Here is a 22,018-nt window from a genome sequence, read left to right as displayed (position 1 = left end):
TAGATAGCAGCAAGCCCTAGAAATTGTTTCTTTCTTTATCACATTCCATCACAATATACTGATGTGAAATGTAGGTGGCACTCATTTAGAATGCATTTTAGCCTTCACAGATGTGCTCATCCATAGACATTCAGTCTTATTTTCAATTCAAGCACTACCCTCATTGTGACTTGGAGGTTGACCTCTGCGGTAGTGAACATGGACAGAGACTTGTAAATGGCCTCCGTGGTCGTGAACATGGACAGAGACTTGGAATCGACCTCCTTGGTTATATACATGGGCAGAGACTTGGAAACGACCTCCGTGGTCGTGTACATGGGCAGAGACTTGGAAACAACCTCCATCATGTACATGGGCAGAGACTTGGAAACGACCTCCGTTGACGTGAACATGGACAGAGACTTGGAAGCGACCTCGGTGGTGTATGAGGGAGATCTCATTGAAGCCTACCTCGTCTCCCAGGATGTAGAAGTCATACACGTAGTCTTCTATAGAACGTTTTCCTTGATGTAGACATATTAGTAGATCTGCTGGGTTCATTTTTGTGGGTCAAGTATTCTGTAACGTTTTGCTGGCACTGGCAAATGAAGACGTTGACATGCAGATGAAGAACCCAAGTGCGGTTTATTTACATACGTGAAATCCAAAACCCTCACAATAGACATGAACTAAACTAAACATAAACATGAACAATTAACATGAACATAAACTTGACTTAGCAAACAAGGTTAACAATTAACAATACTTGACAAGAGACAATGGCAAAAATTAGGGCATAAATACACAGACACTGGGTAAAACAATAACAAGAAAACCAATAAACAGACAACTATAAACAAGATAGAAAGACTAATAACCTTAAACCAATGACAAACTAGAACTGATAATGAGTAACAAGACAATAAACTAATGAACATAAGACACATGAACATGGAGGGAAACAGGAATCGCATGACTAGGGATACAGGAACTAAACTTTTCAAAATAAAAGACATGAAATAAATGTACACACACATAAACATTACAAGAGCGAAGTCCTTCATTTGGAATGGTAAGCATCCTAGATTACATTTTATTAAGTTACTTAGGCCGATAGACAAAGGTGGGCTAGGCCTACACAAGATATTGTTTTATTTATATGCATTCGGTCTGATATTTGGCTCATTAGCCATCGTTATATGAATAATCACATCAATATATTATTCCAAAGATGTCCAGTTGCCAGATCTTGTATGAAACGCATACTACTCACACAATAGACACATCATACAAATTTCAACCCATTTATGACCTTAACCTGGCAACCTACAACCCAGTTGCCCTGTTGATATCTGCGCAGGTTGTAGACGCGGAAGTTGAAACAAGCATCACTGGTAGATGGGAGGAGAAGACTCAGGTGGTGCTCCGGCGAAGAAAAAACAAAATATATATGTAAATTTAACAACAGCTGGATGGAAGAATGGAATTTCATATCTTGAAACCACATCGACAATGTCCACACCTTTTGAAAAGTGTGTCGCACTGATTTTAATACCAGACACGGTTGGGAAAAATGACGTTACTCAGCACATTAAATCACAATGGCACAATTTGTATGTACTTAGCCTGCCCCTGCAATCCAGAACCCCCACCAACCAGGTCTCAATTCTTTAGGTATTTACAGCTGAGCCACATGCTCTGTACAATTTTTGGGAGTAGCTTACACCTCCCTAAAGTGGAAGATACTTTGGGAGTGGTGATTAATGCTTTTGGTAAAGGTCAGAGGCATCAGTGTATTACTCCTTGCTAATGCAGAGTCTGGGGGATAGAGCTTCCACTTATCTCAAGAGATTATGGGAGAAAATTGTAAACTTGGTATTGGAGGAGGGAGAGTGGGCTAGGATTCCCAAAACAAAAGTCTGCATCTAGAGATGCAAGAGTGCGCCTTGTGCAATTTAAGATGTACCCCCTCTAGAGTGTATAGGCTTGGTCTTAAAGAAACACCCACCCTGCTGGCGATGCCAATCAGAAGATGGAGACATAATCCATGTTTTTTGGTGATGTGTTAAGATAAGTTTTATGTGTGACTTATTGGGCACTCAAATTTCATTAAAAGCGGCATTTGAAGGAATGTCATATAGAAGGCTAGGGTAACGTGGATTTATTTAATAAAAAAAATGGGACAATTATTTAGCCTTTTTAGAAGGTTCTCAGGGAGGGGCAGGTTTGTAGTTTTATGATAATGTATGATTTTATTTTGTAGAAATTCCTGTGTTTCCTCTTGTCTGTTTAAAAAAAAAATGTGTGTGTGTGTATATGTATTTGTATGAGCCTCATTTAGCTGGTTAATGAAGTGAAAAGGTAGGCTATTTATTATTTTTTATGATTATATTTCCATGGCCACACAAGTATGCTAAAATAGACAAAACACCAATTACACACCAAATGTGTGGTTTTGCTCTTCATTTTGTTGCACTGGTACTAAAAATAAAGAGTCCTGCCTTGGCTAGTAAGTGACAAAGAGAAAAAGATGAAATTGCAAAACAGTGCCAATCCCAAATAAAATCACTTGAACACACATCAAATTTTATTTACGATTTCCAGCCTTGTGAGTAACAAGAGTAACTTCCGAGAAGGGCTTAAGCGCACCATTAATCTCAATAACCGCCCTGTTATTGGACACTCACTCATGGATTAAATTAATCATGGCTATCTGTGAATAGTGAAGTTCCACAATATCACTGGTAACTCAAAACTGTTATGTTTGAATGCTGCTATATGCAAGTGTGCAAGTCCAAGTTGACATATTCAAAAAATGACTGAGTACACCTTTAACTAGGGTGACATGAGGGGAAGTATTTTGAGTGGCCCACTGGGAGAAGTCCCTGTGGTCCCAATTGCCAGTCCATCCCTGCAATTACCTAAATATATCACTTCAAGAAAGAAGGCTTTAAGTCCCTTAAAAAAGTGTGCTCAATGGTGCTCAATTGAATCAGTGAATCATTTCAGTGTACAATTTATTTAAATGAACCTTCCGAAAGAACCGACTCACTAAAATTAATCAGACTTTCCCACGCTAAATATAAGGGAATTGTTTATTTTAACCGGTTCATTTACATGAATTATCAGAAAGAAATGATTCACTTAAATTATTTGGTTTTTCCAGCTCTACTTGAGAGAGAGGGCGGTTAGGTGGGTGCATATGTTTGCTCTGTCGGCTCCATTGCTGCACTGGCAACACAGAGTGCTATTCGTCGTAAAAAGGTAGCTCATTAATGGAAAAGCTACACTTTTGTGAAAATAGCGGAGCTACTGTCACGCTACGGAAAAATATAGTTAAGTTAGTAGCTTCATTACTTTTAGTTAGTTACTCCCCAAGACTGCTATGAAATAAATCATAGAAATTAGACATTGTATATTTTCTCAGGGCCACACAGGACCATATACTTGTCTATAAATACAGCCATGGCCAAAAGTATTGGCAGTGACCAAAAATCTATTTTGTGTTTTTGCAAAGTTTTCTGCTTCAGTTGTTGTGGTTTTGATTCACATTGTTTCTAGTTTATTCTGCAGAGTGATCAGATGCATTTTAAATACCGTAATTTCCGGACTATAAGCCGCACTTTTTTCCCACGCTTTGAACCTCGCGGCTAAAACAATGACACGGCTAATATATGGATTTTCCACGCTTTCAAATTTTATTAAAAAATAAATAAAAAAATTATGTGACATGCTCAGTTTTTTGGCGGCAAGAAGCTTTCATTAGACCAATGAAATTGCCGAACGGGTTAAGGTCAAACAACTTTTTTGTTTACTGTTTAGATTAAATCGAGCGCGCTCAAACTTTCCATCATTCTGATTACGGTAGTCATTTTGTCACCCTCATCATGGCAAAGACACGGAGAAATGCATATGATGCAGCTTTCAAGTTGAAGGCGATTGATTTGGCTGTTGGAAAAGGAAATAAAGCTGCTGCACGGGAGCTTGGTCTTAATGAGTCGATGATAAGACGTTGGAAACAGCAGCGTGAGGAATTCTATGTGCCAACACTAGATGTCTGTCCGTCCGTCCGTTTTTTTTTTTTTTAATTCAGTGGGTGCGGCTTATATTCAGGTCCGGAAATTACGGTAATTGCAAAGAGCTTCATTGGCCAAAAAAATTAACTTTATCACAAAAACCCAAATTTCACTGTTTTTTGGCCCTGGCACAAAATGACCAGCTAACATCATTTCACTACTCATATCAGCAGCACCTGGGAAAGTGTGAACGAGTACTAGTCATGTGAAATCACTCTATCATTCTAATTGGATTATAAGAGCAGACTGATTGCTATAAAAGGAGGGAAGTGCTTCCAATCATTGTGTTCTTGTTAGCAATGGTTACCTTTAAAATAAAATGTGCAGCCATCATCGCTTTGCATCAAAATGGCCTCACATGCAAAGAAATTGCTGCAAAGAATATTGCACCTGAAAGAACCATTTATTGGATCATCAAGAACTTCAAGAAGAAAGGAAAGAGGTTCAACTGCAGTGAAGAAGGCTTCAAGATGTCCCAGAGTGTCCAGCAAGCACAAGGACCGTCTCCTGCGGAGTCAGCAGCTACGGAATCGTGTCACCACCAGTGCAGAGCTTGCTCAATATTGGCAGCAGGATGGTGTGAGTGCATCTGCATGCAGAGTGAGGTGAAGATTTTGGACAATGGCCTGGTGTCAAGATGTGTAACAAAGAAGCCACTTCTCTCCAAGAAAAATATAATGGACAGACTGAAATTCTGCAGGACGTACAAGGATTGGACAGCAGAAGACTGGTGCAGTTATTTTCTCAGATGTAGCCCCCTTCCGACTGTTTGGGACATCTGGAAAACAATAATCCGCAGAAGAAAAGGTGAATGCTACCATGAGTCCTGTGTTGCGCCAACAGTGAAGCATCCTGAGACCATCCATGTGTGGGGTTGCTTTTCATCTAAGGGAGTGGGCTCTCTCACAATTCTGCCCAAAAACACTGCCATGAATAAAGAATGGTATCAAAACATCCTGCAAGAGCAACTTCTCCCAACGATCCAGGACCAATAGGTGATGATCCGTGCATTTTCCAGCATGATGTCACAAGGCAAGAGTAATAATGAAGTGGCTCGGAGATCATTACATTGAAATTTTGGATCCGTGGTCAGGCAACTCCCCAGATCTTAATCCCATATAGAAACTGTGGTCAATCCTCCACAAATCGTGATCAACTCCGAGCACTAATAAGGCAAGAATGGATCGCCATCATTCAGGATTTGGCCCAGAAGCTGATACCCAGCATGCCAGAGCGAATTGCAGAGGTTATGAAGCACAAGGGTCAACACTGTAAATATTGACTCTTTGCATATATTGAATGTTTTTGCCAATAAAAGCCTTTAAAACTTATGAAATGCTTATCATTGTTTTCCAGTATACCATAGAAACATGTGAAGAAATAAATCTACAAATACTGAAGCAGCAAACTTTGCAAAACACAAAATTTGTCACTGCCAATACTTTTGGCCACGGGTGTATACTTCAGTATTCGTTTGAGTTGGAAGTGCAAAAATATTGTCACAGTTCATCCAAGTTCTACCATCAAATGTAATTTAATGCAGAACACAAAAATCATAAGATTGATAAGGCATAGGTCAAAGAGTCATACTGTGCATCTAATGTCAAATGTTATTGAGCATTCAGCACTGAACATGTTTTGTAGGTTTTTGGTTAATTAACTAACATTTATGTGCCAAACATTATTTAAAGCACCCATAAAATATTACATCTCCCTGCAATTATAGTAAAGCAATTCCAGAAAGAGTTAGCTTTCACTTAAGTTGGCAAACGAATGAAATTTGTGCTGGCACGATGCACTTTAGTTGTAAAAATCATGTTTACAAAGTCATGCAGATGAAATATAAATCAGCAGGCGGTCTTCATGGAACTTTTTAAGCTGGTTTGAGTAAGTACTCATTCCCCTGGAGATTCTCAGAGCTTAGAGAAAGTAATTTCTTTAGGGCTTTTCTTCTCCATGGCAGCCTGAGCTGACTTCATCAAATCATGGGTTTGAAGCATGCTCATATTCCAGGTGGCCTGCAGACACAAACAGGAAATAAGGGTCAGAACAGAGTTGTGTATAAATCAATGGGTGGCAAATGTTGATGGCTACTAACTGTTTCCAATAAGAATAATGTCTGAAAATTGTTTGGAATCTTAAGTCCATTTTATTTTATTTATTTTAAAAAACAAGGTTTCATGTCAACAAATTTAAATGATAATATATATGCAACAGTTTGGGATATAAACATAAATATATATATATATATATATATATATATATATATATATATATCTTTCTAAAGCTGCAACCTCCTTTTTACTGCAGTGCATTCAATTATGATTCTGTAATTCTATGAAAGATGATTGTGGATCAGTGTGACTCAAATTATTTTTGCAATTTGCGATATACAGGCGCTCTTTCCCACAAGAAACAGACCAAAAAATATTGATTACTCATCTTGCAGACCTGCCTCTTTGCACGCGCAGAACTCAAATAAAGCAACAGCAAAAGAGGAAGAGTTCGACCAATCAATGCGCTGGGTTCATTCATCAAATAGCAAGCGGAGATGGTTCACAAATGCGCATATCATTAAAAAGAGACTGCAAATCGGCAGCAACACAAAATCCCGCTCGATCCCCCTTCCACTACAGCCATTTCACTGATTTCAAGGATAGTACAGTAGTCACTGTACTTCTAACTAGTTAAGGTAAACGGGTTGGGGTGGATGTGTAAAGTTGAAATATTGAACTCAGGAGCGAAAATTTCATCAAAATGTTGGGGGGGACAATAACCATAACAATTCTCAAGAGCAATTTTTGAAGGGGACACCAAGGGGTTTTTTGTTGTTGCCCCGTTTGCATTTGTATTATTTTATTTCTTAAACAATTATTTTAAGAATATATCATTATATTATTTACAATACACATATTTTAATGATATTTTAGGGGGGACAACCCTCAGATAGAATGAAGAGTTCCAGAATTGTTCAGGCACTTGACCGCAAGATGCGCAGTATTTCTCCTGATTTGTAATGAGAACCGTTTATAAATCAACGTTTACGAAAATGTACCATGTACTGTACTGTGCAGACCAGCTAATATTTGGAATTTTTTTTTTACATTAATAACGTTATCCTAACACTATGTAATTTGCAAGCTAGCTTGCTTGTTCACCAGGCATTTAAGTTGGAAAAGTAATGTAAAGTTATATAATAAGGGACCATGTGTAGCAAATAGTTAAACGTGACTTTTTATTCGCATTCATAATAATTATTAAAGCAGATTATGGCAGGATGGGAAAAAGTGAGACCTAGAAAGTTACCGAGAGGTGTGTGTGTGTGTGTGCGTGCGTCTTGCAGCTAAAAAATAATGACATCAGATGAGGACACTGACAGGGAGAGAGAGAGTGCAGCAGGCTTAAAAAGAAAGGAGTCCATGCCCCACAGCACTTCCTCACAAAGTATCAGGAGCAATGGCCGTGCCTCCGCCTGTCAAAACTGCTAAACCATGCATTTTGCACATTGTGCAATTACGATTTTGACATTAGCCATCAAGGAGCTTCAGGTAATAACGTGTCTATCTAGGAAATCCTACATTTCTAGATATTTTTTAATTGAATAGGCTACATTTTTCATTTAGCCTATTCCAGGATGTGTGCCTATACAGTATAAACTGATTTAGTTATTAAACTAAATGGAAATCCTGAAAGCAAACTTGGGTTTTATTCATATCTCATTGCCAGTGTTTTCATCACAACATAATGTTTTTTATTATTATTTTTACATATGTAAATTAGGGATGTGCGAGAGTAGTCTGTTAATATTGAATTCCCAAAACATTTATTTACACTGTGCGTTGTATTGATTTTATCATACCTTAAAAAATAATAACACAATTATGTAATAAGCATTTATCTGGAGGATGATTTCATGCTTCTCTCTTTCACTCGCGGTGCACACAGAACAATGTCATGATGAGCAAAACATGGTATGTTATTCATGCTTCGTTCTTCATTATTATTCGGCCATAATTTAGACCTATATCACTTTCCAGTCGTAGTCTTTAACACTTCAGCACAACATAATATGCAGGTTAGCAAAGATTTTAAAACTGAAATCATGGATGACTGACAAGTGCGAGTCTGGAGAAACAGGTGTTTATTTATTAATTCTCAGTGTTGAGAAACGTAGCCTACATGTGTTATGTTATTGTGTTGATAATAACTAAAGTACCTAATTATGCTACATATTTATTTTGTATGAAAACTAGCGCGTTAGTTACTTATGGATTAAAAAGTACCGTTGTCTCAGTGCTGCGTGAGCACTTTCTTATGGAAAGCCAATATGGTCAGAATTCACGTGTTTTGTATTGCCGTATTAAGCTTTGAAATGCTGTTTTCTAAATGCAGTAAAGCGTTAAAGGGTTAGTTCACCCAAAAATTTTAATTATCCTATAATTTACTAACATTCAAGCCATCCTAGGTGTATATGACTTTCTTCTTTCAGCCAAACATAATCAGAGTTATATAAAAAAATACCCTGACTCTTCAAAGCTTTATAATGGGAGTGAATGGTACCTTAGATTTTGAAGCCAAAAAAAGCTCATCCATTCATCAAAAAAGTAATCCATATTGCTCCAGGAGGCCTTCTTAAGCGAATCGATGCATATTTGTAAGAAAAATATCCATATTTATAAGCGCAGAGGATAGAGGAAGCCAGTGATTATAGTATATAAAGTTATAAATACGGATATTGTTCTTGGCTTACCATAGTCTCTCACAAACGCACGCACAGAGAGAGAGAGAGAGAGAGAGAGAGAAGATAATTGTAAAATGAAAATTGACGTGCTAGGTTTAAATTTTGTTCAACCAAATACTTAAAAGAAGAGCCACATATCTTGCTTCCAACTTTGGAGCTGCAACTGGAAAAGGTATTGCTTTCATTCTGTAAGTCTGAGCATGTGATCACTATGATGAATGAAATTGGTAGAGGTATCAAGCCAACCAGCACAAGGGAAAATCAGCTACCTGATGAGGAACTCTCAGTTTGCCATGACACTCAAACCTTTATTTAAAGCCAAGGTAACCTAGAACTGAAGCCAGTCTTCAGAGATGTTAGGAAGATCTTTTCATCTGCAGCTGACAACATGGCTGCCAAATATCCACTTGGGGATGAGCTGTTTATGCATGCTGTTGTGGCAGACATAGCAAAGACGCAATTTGTGAAATTCTGTTCTCTCCGATTCTTTATCTGTCACTTTCCTTCTATTCTACCTGAAGAGGTCACTGTGGATCAAGTGGAAGATGAGTTCCGGATGTATCAAACCACCAGCTTTGACGACAGCATCCTCAGCAAGTGCATTGATAAGGCCTGGCGAGACATTGGCCTGTTGAAGAGGGGAGACAAGGAGGTCTTCTCCAACCTTTCAGTAGTAATGCTTGGGATATTAGTTGTCTTCCATAGCAATGCTGATTGTGAGCAGGTTTTCAGCCTTGTTACAAAAAAACAAGACCCCATACAGAGCCAGCCTGAGCACTGACATAAGTGTCTTGGTGACAAGAAAGGGGAGGATGGCTGCAAAGGGGACTGTCTGTCACATGGAAAGCTTTAGTGATGCTCTGCTCAGAAAGGCCAAGTCAGTAAGCTATGAGACAAAGCAGTCAAGAGCAAATGCCACTGCAAGTAGAGGTGATGAATGATGCAGAATGGCAACAATGATCAGTCATTATTCACAAATGGCTGTCATTTTCTAAATGTAAATATGTATTTTCATTAAAAGAGTTGTTCTGAAAAATATGTGACTGCATTGTTTTCTTCACAACCAATTTATATGTTGAAAAATGTTAGATGAACCCCCCTCCCCTCAAACCCTGTGTCCCGTCCCGTCACTCTGATGGTACTCCAAAAAAAATTCCAAGGTTGGCAGGTCTGATCTTGTCATATAGATATTTTTTCCAATAAACTGCTCTCTAGAATGAGAACATAAGATCTCACCATGTAATTCAGTCCATCTGGAACGCTATGATCTCTGGAGTAAATGAGATTGACTTTGGTTCCCTGTACTGCAACAGGACTCCTGCTTGCGATCTCTTCTGCCATCTCCATAGCTCCAGCCATCATCGTCTCTTTATCTGGAAACACACGGCTGTGTGCGAGAAGAGAAATGCACACATATAATCATGTCTACTAAAGTTCACAACAACAACAAAAACATTTTTTTCAATCATACATTCACAGAATTCATCACATCATTTATTAAAACAAATCTGCAAAAATTGGTCAATTTACCAATCTTTATGGTTGTGATCAGTTTGAGTGGCACATTTCAGCATTGATTGTTATGTGAATCTGTCACAATCTTATGTAGGGTTTCTAAAGTGTCTGTATTTGGGGGGCATCAGCAACTATATTGGACACAACAGCAAACGTGAAGGCAAGTGCTCTACCTCATTCTACATATGAAGAGTTTACCCAATCATAATAAAGGTAATTTACATAAACAAGACTTCAATTACAATAGCAAAAAAATGGCCTTTTTAATACTAAGGGACCGTGGCCTAACCAGGCATAATCCAAACAATTTGTCGACTGAACGTTGAACTGCTGTGCATTATGACACAATCAGAACGATCAACACAACCACAGCCAATCAGAAGATATATGATGCATCATGTACAGTGGGGCAAAGGTTAACAGTGGGTTGGACTACCCAGGCCACCGCCACAGAGATACAAACCAAGGGCTTAATGAAATGTTCTGTCACTCATCATGAAAAAAAAGATTTACATTGGAAGAGACACTTTAATCACTTGTCACTTTACTGCATCACAAAAAGTGTAAGACACATCCCATTTAAATTCAAATTCACGTATCTTACCTGACCAATCCACAACTCTTGGCTTCATCAGCGTACATCTTCCTTGCAGTCAATGCCAGCTCATTCACCAGACTGAAAGACAATGCAAGCAAATTTCATTTGTAAATTACAAAATGATCTATAATACAGTTTCTGATTAAGGCTATCCCCTTAAACTATACTTTGGCTTCTACGTGCCACTTTTCACACCCAAATTTAAAAGCTCACCTAATAGCAAATTATTGTTTTTTTTTGTTTTTTTTCAATTCTTTATTTTGGTGTAGCAGTATATACATTAGCACGTTACAAAAGTGGATGTATTTTCCTACTGCCATCCAGTTTTTAATTTAGAACAAAACAAAGAAAACAACAACAACAGTAAAACTAAAAAAAAAAAAAAAAACACTTGGAGGCAAAGTGTGTACATAATAGTCCATACTGAAGATCGGTACTTGAGGATTCTTAGTCTATGGTAGTGACTGCGGGAGAAAGTAAGTTAACTTCCTAATGCGTGGTAGGGAAAAGGTGTGAACAGGTAAAGAATAAGGTGTGTACACTCTCTGGCTGTGTACAGGGAGTATACTTAAGGGCTCATGCTGCATCAAATAAGTAGGCAAACAGATGTGGTTACCTTTAAAAGTCATTTGTTCAATACCTCCACAAAATCTGGTCGCAATGGTCTTACATATTCAACCCACATGGTCCAGAATTTGATAAACACATTTTTCTGAAGACGAAGGGAGAAAGTAATCTTTTCCATGATATAAATGTCATTTACTATATCCATCCACTCCTGTATTGTGGGAGGTTCAGGAAGCAACCAGTGCCTTGTGAGTGCCTTTTTACCCGCTGTCGTTAAAATACAGAATAAATATTCATCCGGCCTTCTTGCCTGAAAATCAGCGTATCCTAAAAATAATGTGAGAAACTGCAAAGGCAGGACAGTGTTAAATATGCTTTCCAATGCTTTATGAAGTTCTGCCCAGAATGGTTTTATCACTGGGCACTCCCAGAATATATGCCAGTGGTTGGCTTCTCTAGATCCGCACTGTCTCCAACATTTGGTATCCCCCCCCCACCATATGTGCTTTCTGTTTTGGTGTTATAAAAAATCTGATAAGACACTTCCACCCGAACTCTCGCCATATGTGAGAATTGGTACATCTCCATGGGAGCTTACATACATCAAACCACTCATCATTTGATATGAGAAAATTACCTTATTTTTCCCATTTTTCTTTAATGTATTCAGTAGAGTGGGATTTTTTTATCCTAAGGGCTTTATAAAATGTAGATATAACACCCTTATTTGGATCTTCTTTGTATGCACCTATAAATATCCTCAGTATTGGGTCATCAAGGTCTGTTTTATTTTTAATGTTATGTTCAAAATGATTACGTATTTGAAGATATCTATAAAAGTCAGATTTCTTAAGGCAATATTCTTTCTTCAGGCTTTCAAAATCTTTTAAGTGTCCCTTTTTTGTAAGGGAGTAGAATGTTGTTATTCCTTTTGCAACCCAGGATTTAAATCTATGATCCATTATATTAGGCTTGAATTCAGGATCATAGGCACACCATTGAATTATTTGTAGTTTATGAATCAGATTGTATTCCTCTCTTATCATATTCCAGGTTTTTAATTGGGCTTTTATCCATGGGTTTTGCACCTTATCTATAAATCTTCCCAAATTTTTATATGCTAGTATTGCATAAACTGGGGGATCACTCACTATTGAGAGTTCAATATCTTTCCACCTTGCATGATATGTAGGGTTACATATATTAATTAGTGGTTTAGTTTGAGCTGAATAAAAATAATCCCTCAAATTAGGCAACGCCATTCCTCCTTCCTCTGTTGGGAGCTGTAGAGTTTTGAATTTGACTCTGGGTTTTCTCCCTTGCCAAATAAATCTGGAAATTATTTTGTTCAATTCAGACCATTGTTTTGAGGGAACTTCTACAGGGAGTGCTTGAAATAAATAAAGATATCTTGGAAGGATATTCATCTTTACAGTGTCAATTCTATGACTGAGGCTAAGGAAAGAGATGGAATTCCATCTATGTATGTCACTTTTTATTTTTGTTAAGAGAGGATCAAAATTTATCTCCGCCAATGTTGGAATTTCTTTCGGTAGATGTATTCCTAAATATTTCAGTGAATTCTGGTCCCAATTAAGGTGGAATTTCTCTTTAATGTGTTTTGATGGAGTATAATTAAGTGTCAAAATTTGCGTTTTTTGTATGTTTAGTTTGTATCCTGCATATCTACCGAATATTTCTAGGAGATTCATTAATTCAGGAAATGAGCTATCGGGTTTACTTAAATAAATCAATAGATCATCAGCGTACAATGCCAATTTGTGGTCTTCTCCCTTTATGCAAATGCCTTTGATGCTTTCAGACTGCCTTATCCACTGTGCGAGAGGTTCTATATAAAGCGCAAAGAGTATTGGTGAGATCGGACACCCCTGTCTTGATCCGCGTTCTAAGGCAATGGAATCAGAGAGATACCCGTTTATTTTAATCCGGGCTGATGGTTTATTATATAGTGTACTGATACCCCTAGCGAAATTTTCGTGCATACCAAATCTTTCAAGAACTTTAAATAAGAAAGGCCAACTCACGGAGTCAAAGGCCTTCTCCGCATCCAAACTGATTACGAGGGCTTCAAGTTTGTCCTGTTGGATGTGATTTAATATGTGCAATGACCGTCTAATATTATCGTGAGCTTGTCTTTGAGAAATAAACCCTGTCTGATCATTATGTATAAGCTGGGGGAGAATCCTTTCTAATCTCTTGGCAAGGATGGCTGTGTATAATTTGTAATCGACGTTTAAAACCGAAATTGGTCTATATGAACTGCATTCTAAATTGTCTTTTCCCTCTTTTGGGATGACTGATATTACTGCCTCGCTCCATGACGGAGGCATTTTAGCCTCCATTAACAATGTATTACAAGCCCGAAGGAGGCTTGGTGTCAACTCGGGTCGAAACGTTTTGTACCACTCTGATGGGAAGCCATCAGGGCCAGGAGACTTATTTGCCTTGAGCCCGGAGATGGCGCTGTTTAACTCTATCTCAGTTATTGGAGCTGTTAATGTTTGGTTTTGTTCCGCTGATATAACTGGTAGGTTTAGAGAATCAAGAAGCTTTCCAATTTGTTGCTCATCCTCCAAGCGTGGTTGTGTGTACAGTAATTTGTAGTATTTTTTAAAAGAGTTTTGTATATCGTCTTGTTTATATTGTATAGTTTTAGAATCTGGGTCCCTTATTTTATATATCGTATTATCCGCTTGTTCTTTTTGCAGCTTCCTTGCCAAAATTTTTGTTGATTTTGAGCCTGATTCATAGTATTTTTGTTTTGTAAATATCATCTTTTTTCAATTTCCTGTGAATACATTATATTTATTTCGTTTCTAATTTTCTTTATTTTTGTCATCAGATTTGGTTTTTGTTCCCTTTTATGTTGTGTCTCAAGATCTTTTAGTTCATTTTTGAGACTCATTAGTCTTAATTGTTTTTCTTTCTTTTCATAGGCACAAAAGGATATAACTCTCCCCCTAATAACTGCTTTTAGGGCATCCCATATTGTAGCGGAGTTAACTTCCCCATTATCATTTTCCTCAAGAAACATTTTTATGTCTTCCCTTATTTGAGTTTGAAATTGTAGGTTATTTAGGATGCTTGTATTTAGCCTCCACAGTGTTCTTCCCGGGTTCTCATTAATATGTAAAGTACAAGAGAGAGGTGCATGATCAGACAAGTCAATTGATCCAATGTCGCAGCTATGTATTCTATGGCGGTCTCTCTTTAGTACAAAAAAATAGTCTATCCTCGAATATACAACGTGAGGGGATGAATAAAACGTGTAATCACGGCCTGATGGGTAAAGATATCTCCAAAGATCTAATATGCCCATTTCTGTCATTAGAGCGTTAATTTTCCTGTGTAATGATGTGGCGGTTGAATTTTTTGATGAATCAAGTTTTGGGTTGAGACGAATGTTGCAGTCTCCACCACATATAACAATTCCTGTCGCTCCTATCATTAAATCAAATATTTTCCTGTAAAAAGCAAAATCACTTCCAGGGGGGCATAAATGTTAATTAGTGTTATAGCGGTGTCATCTATTTTCCCTGTAACTATTATATATCTTCCTTCCTTGTCTGAGACCTCTGAAAGATGTTCGTATGAGACTTTTTGTGATATTAAGATTGCTACACCTCTTCTGTGCCCTGACTTACAGTATAAGATGAGTAATATACCCTTGAAAATCCCATTCTCCTTAGTTTTTCATGCTCTGTTGCAGTAAGATGTGTCTCTTGTAGAAACACAATCTGTGCATTTTCCCTTTTCATTTTTAACAGTATTTGACTTCTCTTAGCTGGGTTCAAGACCCCATTCACATTAAATGAAATAATTTTTAGAGCTTGCTTATTCATGGTCTTCTACATTGGTTAACACAATTGGAACTTCTCCCGGTGTAACTACCAATATTAAATGTGTACATTAAGAATACCTCTCCCATATAACAAACATTGAACGTGAACCAAGCTGTAACCATTTTAAACAGAACGCCACCGTAACAAAAAAGAACAGTCGTTTCCGGTGTTGAGGCTCGTTTCAAAAGAGCCTTGTGGGGCTTTGTAAGTTCAAAGCTCCCATAAGGGGAGATCCCACATTGTAATAAAAGTGGGGCCCTACAATATCGCATGCTAATCTAAATAAAGCTGTAAATTGTTTAAAAAAATAAAATAAGTAAATAAAAATAAAATAAAGCAAGGAAAACTCACCAATTAACAAGTCCCGACTCAATTAAATAAATAATAGTACTGTAGGATTTACACATAGCTATATACATTTACTTGGCAATCCTCTGGCCAAATAACCGAGATATCACGTAGCAGTGGGAATCAAATATAACATATCTGCTTTTCCGATTGGGGTGTTAAAAACGTCGGACTCCTTTCGTGGGGGTTCATTTTCTGAATTTCTGGAGTTTTTCTTTATATTGAGAGTGGGGGGGTTTCCTGGATCGTATGTAGCCGTCCGCTGTGTCAAATTCCTTATCTCCACCTCGGTCGCGCCGTTTCCCCGCTACCTGCCAAGTAGATAAGAGCCCGATCTCCTCCTGATCCGCATTTGTGGAGCACTTCACCACATTGACTGAAAATCCTCGTGAAGCCATGTCTCTCGTTGCCTCTGTAGCATCCTGGTATAGTCGTGTGCCGTCATCGTAGAAGACGCGCATCCTTGACGGGTAAGGTGTCTGGAACTTTATTTGTTTTTCTTTTAACGCTTTCTTGGCTTCTGCATATTCTCCGCATTTCTTAAGCACTTCTCGAGGGAAGTCATGATCAACGTAGAAGCGGACATCATTGCAAAACACTTCTTTTTTCTGCCAGGCTCTCCTGAGCACCTCGTCTTTCGACCGGTAGCTCCCGAATTTGACAACTATAGAACGTGGCTTTACCTGCGGGGTATTGGGCTTGGTGCTAATGCCCGGTGTGCTCGTTCAATTCCCAACTCTCTGTCACGGGAAGGTCCAGTGCGCTTTTCAACAAATTGTCCAGAAAACCAACCATATCGGTGCCTTCTTTATCTTCGGGTATTCCGTAAATCCTTAAATTGTCTCTGCGCGCACGGCCCTCTTGATCTATCAGCCTGGCTTCGAGATTAGCCTGACGCTGTGTTAGCCGCTTGATTAGCGTTGATGTTGCTTGAAGTATGGTCTCGGTTTCTTCAATTCTCACCTCTGCTTCATCTAGTCTGTCATTTGTTCTCTTCAATTCTTGCTTAATGTCGGAGAGCTGTATTTTATTGTCTCTTCTGAACTCTCTTAGTTCGTTGAGAATACATCGCAAGCTAACTTCGGAGCTATCTTCAACATGAGGAGATGAACTCGGAGAGTTACTTCGGCTATCTTGCCTCACATCAGAGTCATTTTCTATTACATTCATCATTGTCCTACTTCTGGTAGAAACCCCTTTCTCCATTATTTCGTAAAACATTCACTGGAGTTCTCAGATCTAAGGTTTTTTGGGGTTATTTCACAAAACCGTCGGAGAGCTCGAAAATTAGGCTGTCATCCTCTTGGCGGCTGGACCGGAAACCGCTCAAATTATTGGTTTTTATATGTTTACAATCTTTACATTTAGTCATTTAGCAGACACTTTCATCCAAAGTGACTTACAAATGAGGAACATGGCAAGCAATTTGCCATACAAAGTTCAACAACATCTGCAGTGTTGTACAGCCAGGTTTTCAAAGTGGCTGGAGTAGTATAGGCTTTAGCGCAGAAGAAAGAGACAGAAAGTGTCAAGTTCAATAGTAAGTGAAACTAGGGTGGACTGGTTAAGTGCTCGCAGAACAGATGTGTTTTCATTGGGTTCTTGAATGTTGAGATGGTATCAGTAGATTGCATAGATGTTGGAGGCTCATTCCACCACAGTGGAACAGAGAAAGTGAACGATTGTGAAATAGACTTTGAGCCTCATTGTGATGGGACCACCAAGCACCACTCGTTCATAGACCGCAGAGTGCGAGTTGGAGCATAGACCTGTAGAAGTCAAAGCTTTGAATTTGATGCAGGCAGCTTCAGGTAGCCAGAGATTTGAAATCAAGAGTGGAATGACATGACGCATGATGCATTCTGGACCATCTGCAGTGGCTTAATTGTGTAATGCTGGTCAGCCAGCTAACAAAGCATTACAGTAGTCCAGTCTTGAAATGACCAGAGCTTGGACCAGGAGCTGTGAAGCATGTTCAGACAAAAAAGGTCTAATTTTTCTGATGTTATAAAGCACAAGTCTACAAGACCGGTGGTAGATGAGTTGTGGGCGGTAAAATTTTGCTGGTCATCTACCACAACTCCCAGGTTCCGAGCTGGTCTGGGTAGTGTTAGTGTAGTTGAACCAAGATGAATAGTGAGGTTGCGGTCAGCAGATGGGTTGGCTGGGATCACAAGGTGTTCTGTCTTGGCAAAGTTGAGCTGAAGGTGGCAGGTAGAGATACGAGCTGAGACAGTAGGGTCATCAGGTAGGAACAACAGGTAGAACTGTGTATCATCTGCATAGCAGTGATAGGAAAAGCCATGTGCCTCAATGATCAGTCCGAGTGGATATATTTACAGTCATATTGAATTTATTTTGCCTGTGTTTTGTTGATCATACTTTTTCTGCTGGAGTGCATATTTTGTTCTAGACATCGGAGACATACCATTAGATTATTTACCCAAGCAAGCTTGCAGACAAGTAAAATATGGATAATTTTAAAGAAAACAGACTAAGATAAGAGCTTATATGGAATACAAAGTTATAGATATATAATTTGGTTGAATTTCTCATAATGAGAATTTTCATTTAATATATGACTTAACTATTTAAGTGCTATCTGAAAAATTTATATTTTCATTTTTATATTTCTACATTACCATAGGGTGGAACTCATTTCTGACACAGAGGTTTTCAGGTCTTAACTTGTTATATTATGATAAATAAACAGAAAAGTAATGGGGTTCTGTGAAAAGTTCAGATTCTAAGTGCTCAAATGCTAATACATATATCTATATATCCCTCGAACCAAAGTTTAAGGGTTAAATATCATACCTACGACTTCCAATCACTTTGGGGAGACGCTGCAATGTACCGACATCAGCTGCCAGGCCAATGTCGACTTCCTGAAGAGAAACGGCATATTTAATCTACATGAATCTAAGATGGTTTTATATGCATAATAATAGATCTTTCTATTGGGACTACAATTAACTTTGCCTTAGGGCTTAACTTGAATAATAAATAGACAGCTCTTATAATATAATATGATGATTAAAAAGCATTAAAGGAAAATTCCAGGTTCAATACAAGTTAAGCTCAATCAAGCTGATTACCACAGAAATATATTTCAACTTGTCCCTCTATTTCTTGGAGAGAAAAAAAAAATCTGGGTTACAGTGAGATACTCACAATGGAAGTGAATGGGGCCAATCTGTAAACAATAAAAATACAGTATCAAGAGTGATGTGAAGCCATGCGAGAAGCAGACGTATGAGCCACGAGCTCTGCGCACTTTGCTAGTTTTTAATAATTTTCATGTTATAATCCGGTGATGTTCGATACACCCAGTTACCTATTTGCTCTTTGAGGTAAACATGGCAAAGAAGTCAAAATCCTCAGACTCTAGAGACATTAAAAGACAGTGTGAGAGTGTAAGAAACTCTTACCTCAAACTCTTATCACTTTTGCACTGATGTTTCCAGCCAAACTGAGAATAGACACTAAAGACGGCCACAAAGTATATTTCTGCCCAAAGCAGGCACTGTCTTTTATAGAAACTATGGGTGAGAAAACCATTGCGTGTTTCTTATGCGAGTGGATAGACTCGCTGTACCTACTCTGGCTGTTTGAGGAAGCAGGGTGCCATTTTTTGTTTTGTGGAATAACACTTCTTCAGTTGTGAATGAATCTGTTCATTCCTTGTGCTTATGCCTCCTGTTGGCTGGAGATTGTTTTGTGGAGTACTTTGTGTGGGACATTGGAATGATTACGTAATTTGCTGCACTCATATACAGGCTTTATATCGATTGGAATTTGTTTCATGGAGGAACACACCTTCGAGTTCTGTGAATGAATCTACATGTTCTTTGTGTTTATTCTGCCAATTGGCTGGGGTTTGTTTTACAAAGTATTTTTTGTTATGTAATTTTGCCTTACAAAATGTGTGCAGAAGCCCCGGACTTGAGCAATCCAACGGCAACGTACCTGTGGGGACTCTCGTAGGCATACATGGACCTTTTGAGTTTAGTTGGTGCTGTTGTGTGCACATTTTACTTTTTTCTGTTTGTTTGGTTTGGGGGGGGCACAAATTGTTGGAATGTGGTCTACACATTCTCCTCATGGAATGTCAATGGGTTGGGGCACCCCATAAAAAGAAGGTAGTTTATTTATTTTCTTAAGCGTAAGAAATGTGATATAGTGTTTCTTCAAGAAATGCATCTTTCCCCACAGGAAGCTGAAAAAATTGGGAAGATATGGGGTGGGCATGTAAACTTTAGTGCTGGCTCAAGTAAGAGTAGGGGAGTCATTACATTGATAAGTAAACATCTACAATTCAAATCTCTCAAAAAGATTAAAGATAAATTAGGGAGAATCATTATTGTTTTAGCTTAAATTCAGGGGCAAAGGTTGGATTTGGCTAATATTTACGTGCCTATCAGGGCTGTTTTATTGATCTTGAAGGGATGTTGCAAGCTGCTGGCACCCCTCATGATATAATATTGGGAGGAGACTTTCATCTTTTGATGGACTCAGTCCTTGATCATAGTGAAGCAAAAGTGTCTAAGCCCCCTAGAGCAACATTGATGCTTCAAAGGATGTGTAAAAATCTTGGTCTTGCAGATATTTGGCAAATTTTGAACCCATCTGGTAGGGACTATACATTTCTTTTCATCAGATTTATTCTAGAGTAGATTTGTTTTACATTAAATACCCTTATTTCGTCTGTTGTTCATTGCTCAATTGGAACTCCCTAAATTGACAAGAGAGCAAAAAAACTATTCTCTTGATTCTGAGATAAACTTGGAGGAGCTTGATGACGTAATTCAGGACATACCTACAGGCAAGGCTCCAGGGCCAGATGGTTTTGCCACTGAATTATTTAGATCTTATGCTATTGAATTGGCTCCACTTTTGTTAAAAGTTTAAATGCAATCATTAAAGAATGCAAAGCTTCCCCCAACCATCACACAAGCCAGGATCAGTCAGATTCTTAAAAATGACAAAGATCCAAACGAGTGAAAAAGTTACCACCCAATTTCCCTGATCCAGCTAGATGTAAACATTGTCAAAGATTTTGGCTAACCAGTTAAGTAAAGTTATGACATCTCTTATACATATAGATCAGGTGGGGTTTATTCTGGGCCATAGCTCTTCTGATCATTAGGCATTTCATCAATATCATGTGGTCAGTAGCGAATGAACAGTCTCCGGTTGCTGCCATCTCACTTGATGCTGAAAAGGCGTTTGATATGGAGAATGGGATTATCTTTAAGATTTTTTAAATGTTTGGGAGTATATTTTTTGGTCGGATTAAGTTACTTTATACATAGACACCCTGTAGCAGCGGTACAAACAAATAGATAAATTTCTCTGAATAGGGGCACACGGCAGGGTTGCCCTCTTTCCCCATTATTGTTCTGTCTTGCCCTGGAACCATTAGCAGCCACGATAAGGAGGATGACTTTCCAGGGGTGATGGCGGGAGGTGTGGTGCATAAGCTTCTGCTTTACGCAGATGATATTTGAATATTTGTCTCTGACCCTACTAGATCTATGCCTTGCCTCCAAAGAATTATTCATTCCTTTTCCAAGTTCTCAGGATACAAAGTCAGTTTGTCTAAATCCGAAGCTTTGGCTCTGACAGTGTACTGTCCAGTAATGGCCTTCCTGCTGGGTGCCTTCCAGTGGCCCAAACAGTACAATAAGTATTTCCCAGCAAATTTGTCTGATTTAGATTAATTAATTAGTCAATTTTGACCCTTTAATAAAAAGTTTTTCAAGCGATTTGTGACAGGACCCCCTCTAGATTGCATAGGCTTGGTCTTAAAGACACACCCACCTGCTGGCGATGTCAATCAGAAGATGGAGACACAACCCATGCCTTTTAGGGATGTGTTAAGATTCAAGAATTTTGATTGAGGATTCAGAGTTTTATGTGCAAGGTTTTGGCATCTCAAATTTAATTTTGCCACAGAATCTGTATTTTAGGTGATGGGGCAGTCATTAATTTGGAGAATAAGCACGTGAAATAAACTGGGTCCTGACTAGTATTATGATAGCCATACAGAATATTTTAAGGAGTTGGAAGTCGGCTGGAGCACCCTCATTTCAGGAGTGGTGTTCAGAGATGGCCACAGCGGCAGTTTTTGAGGAGGGGGGTCTAGACCTGTTTGTGGAGAAATGTGGCAAATATCTTTCTTTTTTTGGAAGGCTCTTGGGGAGGGACAGTGGAGAGAAGTGTAGTGGATGTGTGTGATTAGTGTATATATATATATTATTTGTGTATGTGTGTGTTTTTTTTGTTTGTATGTCTATAATTATGTGACCACTGGGGTGTTGTTGGGTTA

General features: G+C 38.5%; 1 protein-coding gene across 2 annotated transcripts in view; it reads right to left on the bottom strand.

Moving 5' to 3' along the window:
* Positions 1 to 642: 642 nt before the first annotated feature.
* The window catches only part of LOC127630196 (delta(3,5)-Delta(2,4)-dienoyl-CoA isomerase, mitochondrial-like), a 30,764-nt gene continuing 9,388 nt past the window's right edge, over positions 643 to 22,018 (bottom strand). For both annotated transcript variants that reach the window (XM_052107668.1, XM_052107667.1), the window contains exons 7-10: positions 18,505 to 18,575; positions 10,916 to 10,987; positions 10,033 to 10,183; positions 643 to 6,073 (exon numbers count right to left, since the gene is read on the bottom strand). In XM_052107668.1, coding sequence (XP_051963628.1) covers positions 5,969 to 6,073; positions 10,033 to 10,183; positions 10,916 to 10,987; positions 18,505 to 18,575 — 399 coding nt within the window. In that variant the 3' untranslated portion in view covers positions 643 to 5,968. The remainder of the gene's footprint in view (positions 6,074 to 10,032; positions 10,184 to 10,915; positions 10,988 to 18,504; positions 18,576 to 22,018) is intronic.

The sequence above is a fragment of the Xyrauchen texanus genome, chromosome 36 (assembly GCF_025860055.1).
Source record: "Xyrauchen texanus isolate HMW12.3.18 chromosome 36, RBS_HiC_50CHRs, whole genome shotgun sequence".
In the NCBI taxonomy this organism is placed as follows: Eukaryota; Metazoa; Chordata; class Actinopteri; order Cypriniformes; family Catostomidae; genus Xyrauchen; species Xyrauchen texanus.
This window is presented reverse-complemented; position numbering and strand designations above follow the sequence as displayed.